The sequence below is a fragment of the Petromyzon marinus genome, chromosome 14 (genome assembly GCF_048934315.1).
Source record: "Petromyzon marinus isolate PM22_M1 ecotype Great Lakes invasive population chromosome 14, UKy_Petmar_22M1.pri1.0, whole genome shotgun sequence".
NCBI classification, from domain to species: domain Eukaryota; kingdom Metazoa; phylum Chordata; class Hyperoartia; order Petromyzontiformes; family Petromyzontidae; genus Petromyzon; species Petromyzon marinus.
In genome coordinates, this window is record NC_133680.1 from 11,766,567 (window position 1) to 11,783,854 (window position 17,288).

A 17,288-nucleotide genomic window follows, 5' to 3' on the forward strand; every position below is an offset into this window, starting at 1 on the left:
AATACAGGAACATTATATCGTATGTATGTATGTGGAACTTATTTCGCACCGTATGCAGGGGTGGAGGTAGGATTTCAGGCCGGGGTGACATTCAACAAATTTTAATTTCAAGAATGATTAGAGAGTCAGGCTGTTGAACTAGACGCCATCGGTTGGCGACACACTCTGACAATGCAGTTGCACGGAGTCCGCTAGACCGAGTGTCGTACACTTATACGCAGAATGTCACCCCTGTCACCCCCCCTGGCTCCGCCCCTGACCGTACGTAGCCAACTGTGCTAATCAAAGGCGTGGGGTGGAAGGACAAAAAAAAACTAAACGCAAAAAGCTTTCCTAAAGAAATTAAGATTTCAATCTGGATTCAAAAGTACATAGCTCCAGTGGCTTCTTAATATCGGAAGCAAGAGAGTTCCAGATGGCCACAGAAGCGCATCTGAAAGTGCGCGATACGGTGACCACCGTCTTTGTCCTATGGCTTAGCCAAAATCCGCTGCTGCAAGGATGATCGGAGTAAGCGTGATGGTTTATGCTCCTTGGCGAGATCGGCAAGGCATTGTAGTTCATTTGTCGCAAGCACTTTGTGTGCAACACGTTTGGCTAGATGGGATAATAGCTGATGGACGAGACCGAAGATGGAATGGCAGCCAAAGGAGGAGACACACCGGGAGGAGGACGACGACTGGTGGAGGTGGAGAGATGAGATCTGCCCGTGTACAGCGGCGACAAGAACCATGGCACCGCAAGAACACCTCCGATTAGCACGGTTGGCTTACGTACGATGGCGAACGAAGTCCCACATACATAAATACAGCATGATGAATGGCACTGGTGTGGGCATACCTTCAACCCTACCGTTAATATTTCATGGCTGATGATGATAATTATACACGCACACTCTATTATATCAGCGATAATGAAAATGTGAATAGGTCAGGTGAGCGCTTCGCTAAGCTGTGCTCGCTTTGAAATTCAATTGCCGCGGTGCGCTAGGTGTGCATTTTAAGTTGCGCTTGCACATGAGAAATGTCTACATTTACAGAATCCAACGATTAGTTACGTGTGAAGCCAAGAATTAAACACGGTGTCTCATAATTACTGCATTGTAATAAATCACAGGTGGCCGCTAACAACCACGTAACTGCTACACCCAGCACAAGGACATTCACGCCCTCATAGAGAGACAAATATATCCCGTTCACCCACACGGATCGCTGAAGCAATTGCTGTTAACGAGCACACAAGGCGGCGATGTGGTTAGCACCGTGCCTGCCTACCCTTGTTTCCCTATTGCTGATGCTGACGTAGCACACGCACACAAGTTAATTATCATGGGACCTCCTTTGCCAGTAGCAAAATATGAGAATAGGTTTTACCCTTTTTTTCTGGCAACAAAACAGGTGTTGAGATGTTAAAACACCAAACTGAAACCTTTTACAAGGAATCATGTCTGCATTAACCACAATACTTGTGGGCAGAATGCAAAAAAAATTCTGATAATATATGCATTGTCTTTGAAACTGATTGGTCCACACCAAAGAAAGCCGTCTATTATCAGAGTATGTTTTTTGTCTATTTTCACAAGATAATTCGTTGAGGGTGAGTTGTCCGCGGGTAGAACCAAGCCAGGTTCAGGCACTATATTGCCATGAGAGTTGTTCACGCTAAGGACATAATTCGAAGACGTATGGATAGCAGGGAAGGTGAACCACTACAACACCACGTGAGCACGCACAGGTCAACGTGACCTGTACACACGCCAAGACACAGATGTCCCATGTAGCCTTCAACAAACTGCTGGGGCCAGTGCTGTTGGTGAGCACCTATGAAGGCCATCACGGCGCATGATGGGGTGGGTGGCCAGCACCACACCCGGCCGCCTTTGTTCTCCCCCAGTTGCGTTGTTTACACATCGAACCAGGTACTCATTTGAGGCTGAGTCGACCTAGGAGAGGCCCATGACGGTTTCAGATAATCATCACTGGTGTAGGCTGTGAGCAGGAATGGAACTCGGGTTGCCGGGTTGGTAGCGCAGCAAGCTTACTGCTACACGCACAAACACGCACACTGGTCAACACACACAATACTACATGAATGTTGACACACAGCACCGCACATACATACACACAAAACAATGCGACACTGCACGCACAATTATGCACACACATAAGCCAAAACACTAAAAAAAATGCAGACAATACTGGGCTCACACACACAACACCACATACGTAAACGCTAATTGACACAATACCGCATACACACCAATCGCAAAATCACAGAACACTGAACCCATGTGCACACCACATTGCGCGCACAAATAACACCACCGCATATATAAAGACAATGATGCCCCATATAGCCTTAGCAGACTGTTGGGGCAAGTGCTGTTAGTGAGCATCTCCACATATACACAAACGTCAACACACAGCAAAGAGAAAGATCCCCCGTATAGCCTAAAGAGACTGTTGGGGCAAGTGCTGTTAGCGAGCAGCACCTATGAAGGCCGGCACGGCACACGAGGGGGTGGGTGGCCAGCCCCACGCCCGGCGACCTTTGTCTCCCCAGTGGCGATGTTTACACACTACACCAGGTACTCATTTGAGGCTGAATTGACCTAGGGGAGGCCCAGGACCGATCCAGATAATTGTCACTGTTGTTGGCCGTGAGCGGGAATCAAACTCGGGTTCCCGGGTTCATAGCGCAGCGCGCTAACCGCGACACCACCGCTCCCCACAACACCACACACACATACACACACATACACACATGCACGCCACAACATTAAAATAAACAGGATGGAAATAACTTTTTGGAAATGCAGTGTTGCTTGCCTCAACACGATAGCGATTCACAAAATGTTTCTGTAACTTTTTTTTAATATACTTTATATATGTATTACGATAATACATTCTCATGATGACATTCATAATATCCATTCACTAACTTCTGAAGTGGCTTCCTCTGAGGCCATAGACAAACCCAGATTTAATTAAACACAGCAATAGTTTGGACTTTGTCAGAGTAAGGGTAAATAATTAAAGGTCAAAGCAGTTTTCATATTTTGCTATTCCAGTTAAAGGGTGTCTGATGCATGCATACCAACTATTATATTCTCTTTACAAACATTACAAAGCAATTTGGTTTAATATAGCGTCAAAAGTCTGGGCTATCTCTGGAACCCATACAGTCACGGACAAGCTACTGAATAACGAGACCGAGACAGCTGTAAAAATAAAAAAACTCATGAAAAAAACATGCTAAACTATTTATATGTAAAAACGGTGTAAAGTAACTGCCAAGAAAATACCTCAACAGTTTTTGTGTATATGATTATTTCCTGGAATTATGCTTCAATCTGCCAAACCACAAGGTGAATTTTGTCAATTTTACTTATTTAACAAAATTCTTCTTTTGTACGCATGCAAATGTGTCTGCGTGTGCGCGTGCTGCTTGCAAACATCATTCGCCCAACAGTCTGTTGTTAAGGCTGGAGGGGAGACATTTGTAATTTGAATGGTGGCGCAGTGCTTAGTGGGCTATTGCTACAAACCTGGTGACCTGGATTTGATTCCCAGCGCTGATCGGTGGCAAATGGTGTCTGAACCTGTTCTGGATTGCCTCTAGGTCAGCTCAGACTTTAAATAAACGTCTGGGACAGTGTGCAAAGAAAGGCAACGGGAGGACAAAATACCCACACGTAGTGCTGGCCAATAGGCACTCACTAGATTTGAAGTTTTCGTGACTGCGGGGATATGAAGGCAACACCATAAAGCTGTTAAGGTTTTACCTGGTTAATAACATCCTTCCAATGATTGCTCAATTCCTGACATGCAATATCCTGGAGTCTACAAACTAAGTTGCACATGTGGTGGGTGTTATATTGGGGAAACGAAACGACATATCTCGGACCGTATCCGCGAGCACAAGTCAGATCTGAATCACGGCAGAACCAATACCTCCACCGTGGCTGACCATTGCTATAACACTGTGGGCTCTCGTGATATTGTCTTTTCCGAGACCAAGGTACTCTGCAAACCTTCGGGCTACTATCAAAGGTTTGTTCATGAAGCCATCCAGATATATAAACATAGACGTAACTTCAACCAAGAAGATGGATGCAAATTGAGCAATCATTGGAAGGATGTTATTAACCAGGTAAAACCTTAACTGCTTTATGGTGTTGCCTTCATATCCGCATCTCCAGTTTCTTCAGCCTCCCACTCCCAGCCCCGCCCACTTCCCCCCTCCCCCGGCATTGTGTCGTGCTTGTGCCTTGCTCACCCTGTAATCCCTCTAGCTTGCAGCACTCCACTCCCCCTACCCCACACTCCCCCCCTCTCTGTCTCTCCTCCCTGGCTCCTCCTCCCTCTATTACCTATACAGCCTCTTGTTACAGCAGCCCCTTTTGCCCACTTCAGCAATTGTTCTTGCTGTGGTTGTCCCACCTGATGACGGACGCTTGTGTTGCGCCCGAAACGTCGTGATTTAATTTATTTTATACCTACGTGACTTCACCGAGAGAACCAAAGAGTATAGGTACTCACTAATAGCATTGCCCTAAAGGTGCATGGTGAATGACTAAACTTAAACGACGAAACATTTTTATTTTTATGTTACCAGGTAAGGCCCACAGAGCTATATAGCTCGTTACCAGAAGCAACCTGGCCACAAATGATAGCCCAATGAAGTGACTTATCACGTGGAAATGTATAGCAGCCAAATACTCGACGCGCATGTTTCTAAATATGGAGGGAAAAACTGGAGGACCTGGAGAAAAATCCACCGGACCATAGGGGGAGAGAGATCATGCAAACTCCAGGGTCGGGATCAAACCATGAGGGGGTAGAGCCAGAACCTTTTGTCTCCTCATTGTGGATCTTTACACACTGCACCAGGTACTGATGTAAGGCCACATCGACACAGGGGAGGCCCAGGACAAGTTAAGATATCACCCACCAGCCAGTGATGTTAGATGATGGCTGGGTAAAACATTCATGTCGATAGGTTCATAGCATAGTGCACTCACCAACGCGACCCTATCGTGGTACCAGGTGGTTGATATTAATAACACTGGGATCTTGCTGTGGTACAACGATTGGCACACCAGACTTGTAACCCAGAGGTCTCACCTGTTTCATCTCTCGTTTCAGCAGTTGAAACAATGGGCACGTTTCTGAAATCCTTCCACCTCTATCCAGTATAAATGGACACACCGCAGTTAATCGATCAGCAGGCGGTGTGCAGTGCGGTAAAGTGTGGGTATTCCCACCTCTTCCGAGAGGTCTGGCCAGAGTGTAAGTTTAGACCAAATACTCTTTGGTTCTTTCGGTCAAGTCACGTAGGTAGAAAAAAATAATAGATCACGACGTTCCGATCGCAACACAAGCAATCGTCTTCAGGTGAAAAAAAAAGACGCTTTCTTGTGTTGCAATCGAAACATCGTGATCTATTATTATTATCTCTACCTACGTGACTTTACCGAAAAAACCAAAGAGTATGGATTCCTGCAGTCACGAAAGCTTCAAATCAAGATTTAGACCAAATGTCCACCGAGAGGTCATTTCTCGAGCTCCCTCTTAGTGGAGGCCCTTCCGCCAGCAGAGGCGTGAGCATACAAGCGAAGAAGGGGGCTGCCACCCATCGCAGAGCCACCGGCGCGCCGTAGCCAGCGTCGCACCTCTCCTTGGAGGGCCGGTCCAGGACTCCGCCGACGGCCCACACCACGGCGAAGAGGAAGTGGGCGGTGAGGAGGGCGGTCCGCTCCTCGGCGAGACGGGCCGCTGCCGCCGCTGCCGCCGCAGTTCCCCTCCGCCCCACCGGCATCCGGCTTCCCTTCATCGCACCTCCCTGCTCTTCCACTCCATCCTCTTCTTCTTCCTCCTCCTCCTCCTCCTCGCCTGTCCTGGACTCCCCATCCTGGAGCCTGTGTGACCGCCGATACAGGTGTCCGAGCACATCAAAGCGGGACAACGTCCATGCGACTGCCTCTGTATATGTAATTTGTACTTAAATGCGGCCTATTTAATTTATTTAATTTGACTGGTTTGTATTCTTGGTGCTTTCGGTAAAGTCACGTAGAAGGTAAACAACAAAATAAAAAAAATATCAAACAATAAAATTCTCACGACGTTTCGACTGCAACACAAGCAATCATCATCAGGTGTGAAAACCACAGCAATAAAATGTGAAAAAAGTGGCGGTTTGTATTTATTTATTTTTAACGTAAGCACCACGGAGAACGAATTGAGAGTTTGTTCAGATGGACGAGTCCATCTATGTTCGGAAAAGAGGGGGGAGACGAAAATAATGGATGCGCTCTGAAAGCCACCGTAAGCGTGAACAATCAATTAAGACCCGAAATGGTTTATCAAATCCTTCCAATGATTGCTAAGCCAGAATCCATCTTCTCGGTTGAAATTGTCTCTGTGTATATGTGGATAGCCTCATGAACGAATCTCTCATGGTAGCCAGATGGCTTGCAGAGTACCTCTGTCTTGGAGAAGTCAATGTCATGTGAGCCTCCTGAATTATAACAGTGATCTGCCACAGCCGAGGTGTTGGTCCTACCGTGTTTTAGGTCTGCTTTGTGTTCTCGAATGCGGTCCGAGACATGTCGTTTGGTTTCTCCAATGTAACTACTACTACAGAGGCAAATTAGTTTGTAGACGCCAGGGTACTGTATGTCCGGTATCACATCTTTTACAGACGAAACCAGATCACGGATTTTAATGTAATGTGTTGAATCGGACCTGGATCTTGTGTTTATTCAACATTTTGTAGATCTTTTTTGTGATCCCCGCAATGTAGGGTAAAGTGATGGTTTTGAAAGGCTCAAGAGGGTCCTTTTTCATGGTTGGAGTGATAGCTTTGCGGATTGTGTAGTCGGAGTAACCATTAGCCTTAAGAACATGGTGTACGTGCTTTAGTTCAGTGGCTATGTGTTCCTGGTCGGATATGCATTGGGCTCTATGGTACAGAGTCTTGATGAGGGAATTCTTCTGGGATGGATGGTGGTGGGAATCCGGTTTCAAGTAAGCATCTGTATGGGTAGCTTTCCTGTAGACAGAGTGGTTCATTGAACCATCAGGTCTCATTTTTATTAGGACATCCAAAAAAGGTAGCTTGCCATCTTTTTCGACTTCCATGGTAAATCTGATGGCTGGGTGTATGGAATTGATGTGGTCGAAGAATTGGTCTAGAGCAGGCCGGCCATGTGGCCAGATGACAAAAGTATCATCCACATACCTCTTCCATAAGGTTGGGCGTAGAGTGGCAGTCTGGATGGCGTCAGTCTCAAATTTCTCCATTAAAATGTTGGCTACAACCGGAGATAGGGGGGAGCCCATTGGGGTGCTCTCAGTTTGTTTGTAGAACAAAAACACAAGATCCAGGTCCGATTCAACACATTACATAAAATCCGTGATCTGGTTCCTTCTGTAAAATATGTGATTCCGGACATACAGTACCCTGGGGTCTACAAACTAAGTTGCCTCTGTGGTAGTAGTTACATTGGAGAAACCAAACGATATGTCTCGGACCGGATTCGAGAACACAAAGCAGACCTAAAATACGGTAGGACCAACACCACGGCCGTGGCAGATCACTGTTATAATTCAGTAGGCTCACATGACATTGACTTCTCCAAGACAGAGGTTCTTTGCAAGCCATCTGGCTACCATGAGAGATTCGTTCATGAGGCTATCCACATATACAAACACAGAGACAATTTCAACCGAGAAGATGGATTCTGGCTTAGCAATCATTAGAAGGATTGATAAACCATTTCGGGTCTTAATTGATTGTTCACGCTTACGGTGCCTTTCAGACCGCATCCATTATTTTCGTCTCCACCCTCCTCTTTTCCGAACATAGATGGACTCGTCCATCTGAACAAACTGTCAAATCGCTCTCCGTGGTGCTAACGTTAAAAATAACCGTCACTTTTTTCAATTTTTCTTTCTGTGTTTTTCACACCTGATGATGATAAATAAAGATTCTGATTCTCTGTGGTCATTATCTGTAAGTCTAAGGATTCACACCCTCAAAATAGTGTGGTGCGTCTCGAGGGACTCGGTCGTGTTATGAGAAATAGTTTTGTTGTTATCACAATTGGAACAGCACTGCTCCAATGGCCCAATATGCCACGTGGCCAGCACACATTTAGCAGTATTGAATATAAAACAGTGAAGAGTTTATGCATTTCTCAAGTTGAGAAAAGTTGTATGAACATGTAAAAATAACCAAGGATGGAAGGGGGGAGGGCAGTGGTGGGGAGGGGGGGGGAATTCCACAACGGAGCAACACAAGGAAAAAAGCAAAACGTCTTGTGGCCTGGAGTGCGGTGGTTGATCGGGTGAGATGAGGCCGTCTGGTTACATGGGTGGAGAAATCAACGAGTGACGTTCACGGCAACAGTAACCATGGACGTTTAAAGTTCACTTTGTTTAACCAAATGAGAACTCATAAAAAGAACGATAATAGTTTCATCTGAAAGAGTGACCTGGGACATTTGTCTGCCAGTAGAGGGGTGATGGTTGCCATTCACTCCGCTACTCTGAAGCGGTGATCTGGCTTGACCACGTGAAAGTGAACTTGTAGCTGTTGACTGTATCCACATCAGCCATACGAAATAAGAATAATAAGGATTGCTATGTATAGTCCCAATTGGGTAGTATTCGGGAAATTTTCGAATTTGGCAAATTTGGACCCTGACGGCCAGCATACAATGGCCTACGTTTGCGAAATACATCACGGGATCTTTAACATCCACGGTCAATGAAGCAAAATGGCGAAAAGTTTCATCATGGTTATGACACCCGCAGTGATATTTAGGGCGGCCGCAGGATTTGAACCGTGAACATCTGCAACAAGCGGTGAATGTGCTACCCAGTAGCAATAGAGCAGTGATAAGGAGGCGACTGACTGCCGGCGAGTGTTGGCGAGATGTCAACTTCCTCGCCTCGTATGTAGGAGGTCGTGGGTTTGATCCCGACCCAGATGCCTGTATATTTGGGGTTTGCATGTTCTCCCGGCGGTCACGTGGATTTTCTCACCGGGTCCTCCAGTTTTTCCCTCCACATTTAGAATCAACATGCGTTTAGAGTATTTGGCTGCTATAAATTGTGGCCAGGTCACTTCTTTAAAAGTGCTACATAGCTCAGTGAGCCTTACTTGGTAAATAAAAAAAATAAAAAAACAGAGCGAATGACCAGAGTGAATCGGTGAGTGCTGGATCAATAACATAATATCCACCACTGGCTCAGGACTGCCAATATAGATGAGCATCACTCAACGCTTGAAAGAACATGGAGTAATGTTGGGATTTATGTTTTGTTTCTTCCTATGGTGTGATGCATATTCACACGTTTAGTCGGTGTGACTGCTCAAATAAGCATTCCACACAAAGGGGACTCGACTAAACTTGCAATCACTGTAGATGTCCTAACACAGTGATACCAACGTCAATGACCCCACGTACAAAATAGGCTGAGTTGACACATTTCCAAAAACATGCCACCTGTTCTAATGATAGCCCTGTGTTGGAGAGATAAATCTCGCCAGATTTAGTGAAAGGGCAGTGATATATGTTCTAAGCTCATGGTCTGGAGATGAGTCATCAACAGCCAAGTTTGGATAAAACCAGAGGAGGACAAAAGCCAAAACATAACAAAAATAAGCAAGGGCTATTGGAGTTCATCATGTGTGCCTGGTAGCAGTCAAGAATGCTAATTATTTTTAAACTTCAAGTGGTCTGCACATTTTATAGCAATGTAATCAACAACTTCCCCAAACTACATTCTGTTCATTTTAGCATCTATTACAATTAGGCAGGAGTCTGGGGTGAGGGCATCGGTGCGAGGAGAATGTGCAGTTGCTATATCCCCATAGATGTAATGGGTGCGCAGCAAGTAATTACTAATAACATACACATCAAAGTATCTCACTTGTCAGACAAGCAATGGGGTTATGCTCATCTCCATTAGTAGATCCTGAGCCAGTGGTAAAAAATGTTACATTCCCGTGGCAGGGGCCAGTATAGCCATAAGCATCACCACAGTTGAAACTCCTTGAAGTGGCACTAATTATTTTGTCCATTTGAACTCTCAACTTTCTTAGTCCTCTCTATATCAATACGACTATCGATATAACCATCGACCCAAACCTACGCGAACATAACGAGTGACGATTTGGTAGTCCACTGAGGAGATAGGAGCGGTAAAAACAGCTGGTTGCATAGACTCCGCGTGGATACAAATATCACGGGAGATTGGCCGTGGATTGCTGAGGTCTTCGCCCAGCAGTTGATTGACTTTGCCCACGAACATTCATTGCAGCTGCCCAATGGTTCAGTGCCCCTCAAATGACTCTCCCTTTGTCCCCCCCCCACCTGTCTATGCCAAACTAACCAAACGTGACCGTTGTCGGCATCGCTCACCCCGGGGCTCGACCACCGCTGTGGCCAGCCTGACGTGGAACCCGGACCGGCCTAAGATTCTTTAAAATACCGTAGCTATTTCTGTGACCAGTTACAAGCTAATCACTCAGCTATTTCAATGCTAAATTCTATGCTAATTCCTTTGTCAAGGGGTGCCTCTGCGGATGTGTATGCTTTAACTTAGCTATTTCAATAATAAATTCTATGCTAATTCCTTTATCAAGGGGTGCCTCTGCGGATGTGTATGCTTTAACTTTTAACATAGCCATTTCTGTGACCAGCCACAAGCTAATCACTCAGCCATTTCAATGCTAAATTATATGCTAATTCCTTTGTCAAGGCGCTTTGTTTCCTCTCACACAGCTTAAAGGTCGTGATCTGAACGTGGCTCTTTCACTCCAGCACTGTCCTACCAGACAGTCTCGTCCCTTCACCTGATGAAGGCCGCTTGTGTTGTGGCCGAAACGTCGTGAGAATATTATTGTGTTATTTTATTTTATCAATGTATTATTTTATTCTCATTCTACGTGACTTTACCGAAAGAACCAAAGAAGAATACCGAAAGAGCGTGTTTTTTTGTTTCGTTTCCTTGATGAAGGTGAATCTCATGAATTAATCTCTGCCAAGCATCTTTGCGGTGATTGCCACAAACTGAATTCAACACTCGGGCATTGCTGCGAGGTAAGGGGTTGAGAGTAGCAGTCGGTGGGTTTATGGTGGTCAATCGCAGAGATGAGGCAAGAATGGATGGACAAATCAACAGGTTAACAAACTCTCTTAGACTAAAATGTGCCTGTGACATTTCACCATTGAAATTCCCACGAAAAGAAAATTGTTATCTCCACACCTCATGAGCAGAAGGGCACAAAGGGATGGATGCAGAATGGCTGCCTGCATTTCAGCATACCTTGAACTGGCACTGTCATTCTTTTTTTGAGCTAACCAGCCATACAATTAAACGTGGATTTACATTTTTCCATAAAGAACCATTCTGGATATTTTACATTAAAAAATACCTTTACATGCTGTTAGATATTCATATTGGGGTTTTATTATCACGGGGAGGGGGGGGGGGCAGTTATTTGGGTCACGCACGACAAACATGGTGAAATATCCAACGGTTGGATCTCGCATTTACCGTTCAGCTGCCAGACGAGTGCAGTGATGTACAACTCATGGAGGAATAACATGTGTGGAGAGTTTGTCATTCTGTCACCGGCGCATCGATTGCCGCCCTTCTGCCAGTGCCGCTATACCAGCGCGTCTCCCGGTAGGAGCATCGTTTTAAAATTCGTAATTACAAAGCTGTGTTTGGGCCAGCTCTCTGGCTCGGGGGATTAATGCCCATGTCGGGGTTATTGGTCTTGTAATGCCAGTGATATCCGCGGTTCAACCCGAAGTTGGGTTTGGGCAAATATATATACGGACATTGCCTCGCCATGTGGAAATGCTCTCAATCTCGATGTTCTATCGACCTCGGTGCAGTCATTCATCCTTGCGCACGCTGCTGCAAAATTAGTATGTTTACCTAATTCTGGTCAAGTGAGCTGGAGAGAGTGTACAATAAAGCAACAGGCAAACAAGAGAAGTAGCCAATTCTGTTCAAGCCACGTGGACATTTGACTCAAATGAGCTGATACAAATCTTAGAACAGGGCAGTCAGTAGTTCAGGGAAGGTCTCCCACAACTCAGATAATTATTAGTAGGCTGTGTTATGCTGTGGCTACGTGAGTCATGGGCATTCACAATTGACCCTAATCTACCTAAACTTGTGTTTTTTTTCGCTTATTACGAAATGACCTGGAATGTGCCCAATATCATCAGATCTCGGTAGCCAAACAGCCTGTGTCGTGCATGGATGGGTGACCAGTGTGCACATCTTGTCCCAGGGCAGTGCCCTTCACTAATTTTCAGAGGAGGGGGGGGGGTCACTTTCACCGACAAGACATCAGTATGAGGACCGCCACAAATTTGAACCCATTGGGTTTGACGGCATGATGGGGTGCGTCAAGCACCGCACCAAAGACCACAAGGGGCTGCCAGAAGTCCGCAGGCCCTGCAATGAGCAACACCTCTCTTGAGGGCTTGTGAGGCTACGTTCTGGGCAGTAGATGGCAGTGCAACCAAGTACATCATGGTGCTGTTCGTCTAAATTGTAAGGGAACTCCCAGGTCTGCGCCCCCCCCCCCACCCTACCTTCACAAACCCACCCTGAACAACATGGGTGAAGTATGGACAAATAGCCCTCATTACCAGCACAGGTGTGGGGAGACCCCCTCATCCTGCCGTGGATTGATGGAAGCGCTAGAGTGACATCTCTTGATAACCAATCACGTTTAAACATGCAGCCTGTGATGGTATTTCTAGTTTTATTATAACGAAAGGAATGCGTTCTTCAAAATAACACGAGTAAAATGAGATTTCGTAAATAGAAATCGGATTTAGCCATTAATTTTATACAAAATAAATTCGGGATGTGTTTCGGACAGCCATTCCAACTCTTAATTCCTAACCTAAAAATATACACCTACATCACTTTTCCCCAATCCAAAAATAATAATAATAAAGAACACGTCTTAAAACAATCGAATGATAATGATTTTAAAACTAAAATAATTAACCTTATCAGGGAACTCGCCAAAAAATCTGCACATTGTAATGACCATAAAGGCGATGTGCAGGCATTACTGTTGCACTGCGGGAATACCCTGACGCTGTTTGAGATTGCTGTCGCAGCGTCCCGGGTGCTTCTTGTTTAATAATCTCACGGCGCGTGCCGTGTGAAATTTCGGTAACGCGGAAAATCGATTTGTTAATCGAAAATTTGTGAATGTGTGTTGACGTGAAATTTCGTAAACCGAATGTTTCGTAAATCAAGGGATACCTGTCCAATAACTGTCATCCATGGGCTCACATCGCGCACGTGACACATGACTGCAATGCGGGATCAAATGTTTTAAATCCCAAGGCTGATGACTCCCCGTCTTTGTAAAGGGCAATCTTGAAATGTTAAATTGTGCTTTCCAAATAGCTATTAATGCTCATAATTAGACTTGTAAGAAGTGCAGCCTGACATTTGCTCTTGCCATTTGGCACTCCAAGAAGCGTTGCAGTAAAGCACCCCAACAACACAGACAAAGATCCACCGTGTAGCCTTAACAGACTGTTGGGGCAAGTGTTGTTAGAGAGCAGCTCCTATTAAGGCCGGCACGACACACAAGGGGGATTGGCTAGCACCAAACCCGGCTACCTTTGTCTCCCCAGTAGCAATGTTTACACACCCACCAGGTACTCGTTTAAGGCTGAATCGATGTAGGGAAGGCCCAGGAAGGGTTCAAATAAACGCCATTAATCGGTGGTGAGCAGGAATCGAACTCGGGCTGGTGGGTCCGTAGTGCAGCACACTAGTTGCTACACGACTGTTCCCCACCAAAAAACACACATACACTTAAATTTTGATTTAAAGCTTTCGTAACTGCAGGGATTCATATTCTTGGTTCTTTCGGTAAAGTCACGTAGAAGGGAAACAATAAAATAACAAATATATAAAACAATAAAATTATCACGTTTCGACTGCAACACAAGCAATCATCATCAGGTGTGAAAACCACAGCAAGGAAATTTGAAAAAAGTGGCGGTTTTTTTTAACGTTAGCACCACGGAGAGCGATTTGGCAGTTATTCAGATGAACGAGTCCATCTATGTTCGGAAAAGAGGAGGGGGGAGAAGAAAATAATGGATGCGGTCAGAAAGCCAACGTAAGCATGAACAATCAATTAAGACCCGAAATGGTTTGTCAATTCATTCCAATGATTGCTAAGCCAGAATCCATCTTCTCGGTTGAAATTGTCTCTGTGTTTGTATATGTGGATAGCCTCATGAACGAATCTCTCATGGTAGCCAGATGGCTTGCAGAGAACCTCTGTCTTAGATAAGTCAATTTCATGTGAGCCTACTGAATTATAACAGTAATCTGCCACGGCCGAGGTGTTGGTCCGCATCCGTGAACACAAAGCAGACCTAAAACACGGTTTTATATCATTTTATTGTTTCCATTCAACGTGACTTTACCGAAAGAACCAAGAATATGAATCACTGCAGTCACGAAAGCTTTAAATCAAAATTTTATAGATGGACTCGTCCATCTGAATAACTGCCAAATCGCTCTCCGTGGTGCTAACGTTAAAAAAAACCGCCATGATGATGGCTTGTGTTGCAGTCGAAACGTCGTGAGAATTTGATTGTTTTATATTTTTATTTTATTGTTTCCCTTCTACGTGACTTTACCGAAAGAACCAAGAATACACACACACTTGTAGAGGTCTGCCAACGCTCAACCATTGAATTTTTATTTATTTCTACTGGAGGAGTCCGATGAGCTATGAAGCTCTTTTTGACAGATGTGAAACCTACGCATCTGGGGGAGACTCTCATACCCACTCGATGTGTCGTTTAAAATGAGCAGAAATCTGTAACACGTTCTGATCGATTGACTGGCTGGATCAATCAAGTTTTCGGCCAATCACATTGCTGCCGCCACGGCAGCTGCTATCAAGGCAACACGACCTCCAGGCACGGGGCCTGCCCCTTCCCTCCCCTGGACACGCATGGGCGAACACATGACTCAGTTTAGAGTAACTCAGCCCAGGGCCACTGAGATCAGAGCGACGTGAGGTCAGAAGCATGTGGAGCTCCGAAATTTGAAATTTACATCTCGATCCTTCCATTTGTGAAATACCACAAACTCGCATATTTCGCTCCCGTAACACATCTGTACTTGTTGAAGCTAAAATTGTAGAATACGACGTATCCATTGCAACACAAGCAATCGTCATAAGGTAGAAAACAAACCTAGTGAACTTAGAAATACAATACAACACAGAGAGTCGGCTAACACAACAGTCAGCATCTTACCTGGTTGATTACGTTGTGTGTCTCTGTGTTGTCTCTCTCTGCTTATGTGTCTGTCTGTGTGTCTCCGTGTCTGTGTTTTGTCTCTCTCTCAAACTTAGCAATCTTTGGAAGAACGTAATCAACCAGGTAGGGTATTGACTGTTGCGTATGTTAGCCGACTCTCTGTGTTGTGTTGTATTGTATGTCTAAGTTCACTAGGTTTTATTTCTACCTGATGACGATTGCTTGTGTTGCAATCGAAACGTCGTATGCTACGATTTAATTTAATTTAATTTCTACGTCACTTTACTGAAAGCACCAAAGGGTAATTCCCGCAGTCACAAAAGCTTCAAATCAAGTCTAAAATGGTAATTGTGATATTTTATAGATTTATATAGTGCCTTTGAAACAATTATCAAATTGTACATAAGATCATAGCGGTTCAAATAAAGTGTGGTTATAGTTGTTAACTTGCCTTGCACATTAAGCAGGTGCCCTCCTTAACCACCTCTTAAAGCCTCACCCACCATTTCTCCACCGCCCAATTCTCTTCCTTCCCCTCACCCCTCCACTCCTCCCGGTCCCCTACATTTTCGTGATCGTCAAGTACCCCACTATCGCTGTCACTCATTCCCTGTAGTACTGACCCCTGGCAACTAGATCGTTCCATTCTGCCATCGTTGCGTAAGCGATGTCAAGCGCCTCGAGTGAAGGCGCTCGAAAATTATAAATCAGATTGCTTACGTACAGTATTATACAATTGCTTAATCAGCAATTGTCAAACGTCTGATTCCAAAAAGTTGACAGGCAGGTCTGCGTGTATGGGATACATCTCCAAGTGCATGGCCAACGCAAACTTAACCACGGACCCAATGGGCTGGAACCACACGTTGTCTTCACCACCGCATTTGGTGCACCGCAGAGTAGAACATTTCCAATTTTGAAAATGTCACCAAATCTTCAGGGTCGAAAAAAGTGTAAACCTTTGCAATTTCCCACAATTCAACATTTAACGACGCACCCAATGGGATAGAAATCGCTAAAAAGGGGGTCAGCAAAAACAAAGATCCCCGGTGCATGTTAATAACCGACACTAAAACATCACTTGCAGTCCTATCGAAACAAAAACGAAAGTGTGACATTGGCTTCCTTAGGCACCAATTCAAGGGGTGTATCCAACACATTCCCTCCGCGCTACAAAGATAAATAAAGGGGTATTGTTCCCTGCAGTGCGTCTCATTAGCATGCACACAGAGCTGCCCTGGTGAGCGTCAGAACCGTGAACTCTTGGGTGTTTAAAGGTGCACACTTTCTGAGGCCGAAACCAAGGATTCCAAGTTCAATCATTTCACCTTCGCCCCGCCGAGATGCATTAAAATGACAACATCAATAAAAAAAAACCCCGCTGTCCTCGGAGAGGATATTAAGCCTGTCATTACGGTCCCCTTTCCCTACACATGTGAAAATAACCCATTATTCTGTTCAAGATAAGCCATCGTGTTCCCGTGTTTGGCCACAATCTCCGCTGAAGAAACAGCTCCTCGCGGGAGGACCGCCTTATGCAGACCAATGGCGATGGCGTTGCCATAGATACAATGTTTATTCAACGAATTGACAAAAATAATCAATCATATGATATCTCAATTGTGCTAATGTGGTCTTGTCACGGGGTGAATAGACATCCTCATTTCAGCTGCTTTACTCAGCTGAACTTTGCTTAATGTCGGGAAATGGTTCTGGAAGATGAACTGAAGTGAGATCACGCACCCTGAACCAGATCCACACCACCCATGCACGATGCAGCCATCGGCGATTCAAGTGGGCCCGGTGGCTAGTGGGAAAACCGGGCCAGACCGTAGTGGGCCACACTGTGAACGTCGTGATCCTCGGTGATATTCAGCAGAGGTCCGTTCAGCTTCCTCCACCCCCTCCACCTAGGCTGTGCTTTGGCCACCAGACCTGG

The 17,288-nt window shown here is 45.2% G+C and overlaps 1 protein-coding gene across 4 annotated transcripts in view; it reads right to left on the minus strand.

Moving 5' to 3' along the window:
• Positions 1-17,288, minus strand: part of LOC116942267 (dynein axonemal heavy chain 3-like) — an 859,832-nt gene that overhangs the window by 209,492 nt on the left and 633,052 nt on the right. For all 4 annotated transcript variants that reach the window (XM_032953964.2, XM_032953963.2, XM_032953966.2 and 1 more), the window contains one exon: positions 5,675-5,920. In XM_032953964.2, the coding sequence (XP_032809855.2) occupies positions 5,675-5,920 (246 nt within the window). The remainder of the gene's footprint in view (positions 1-5,674; positions 5,921-17,288) is intronic.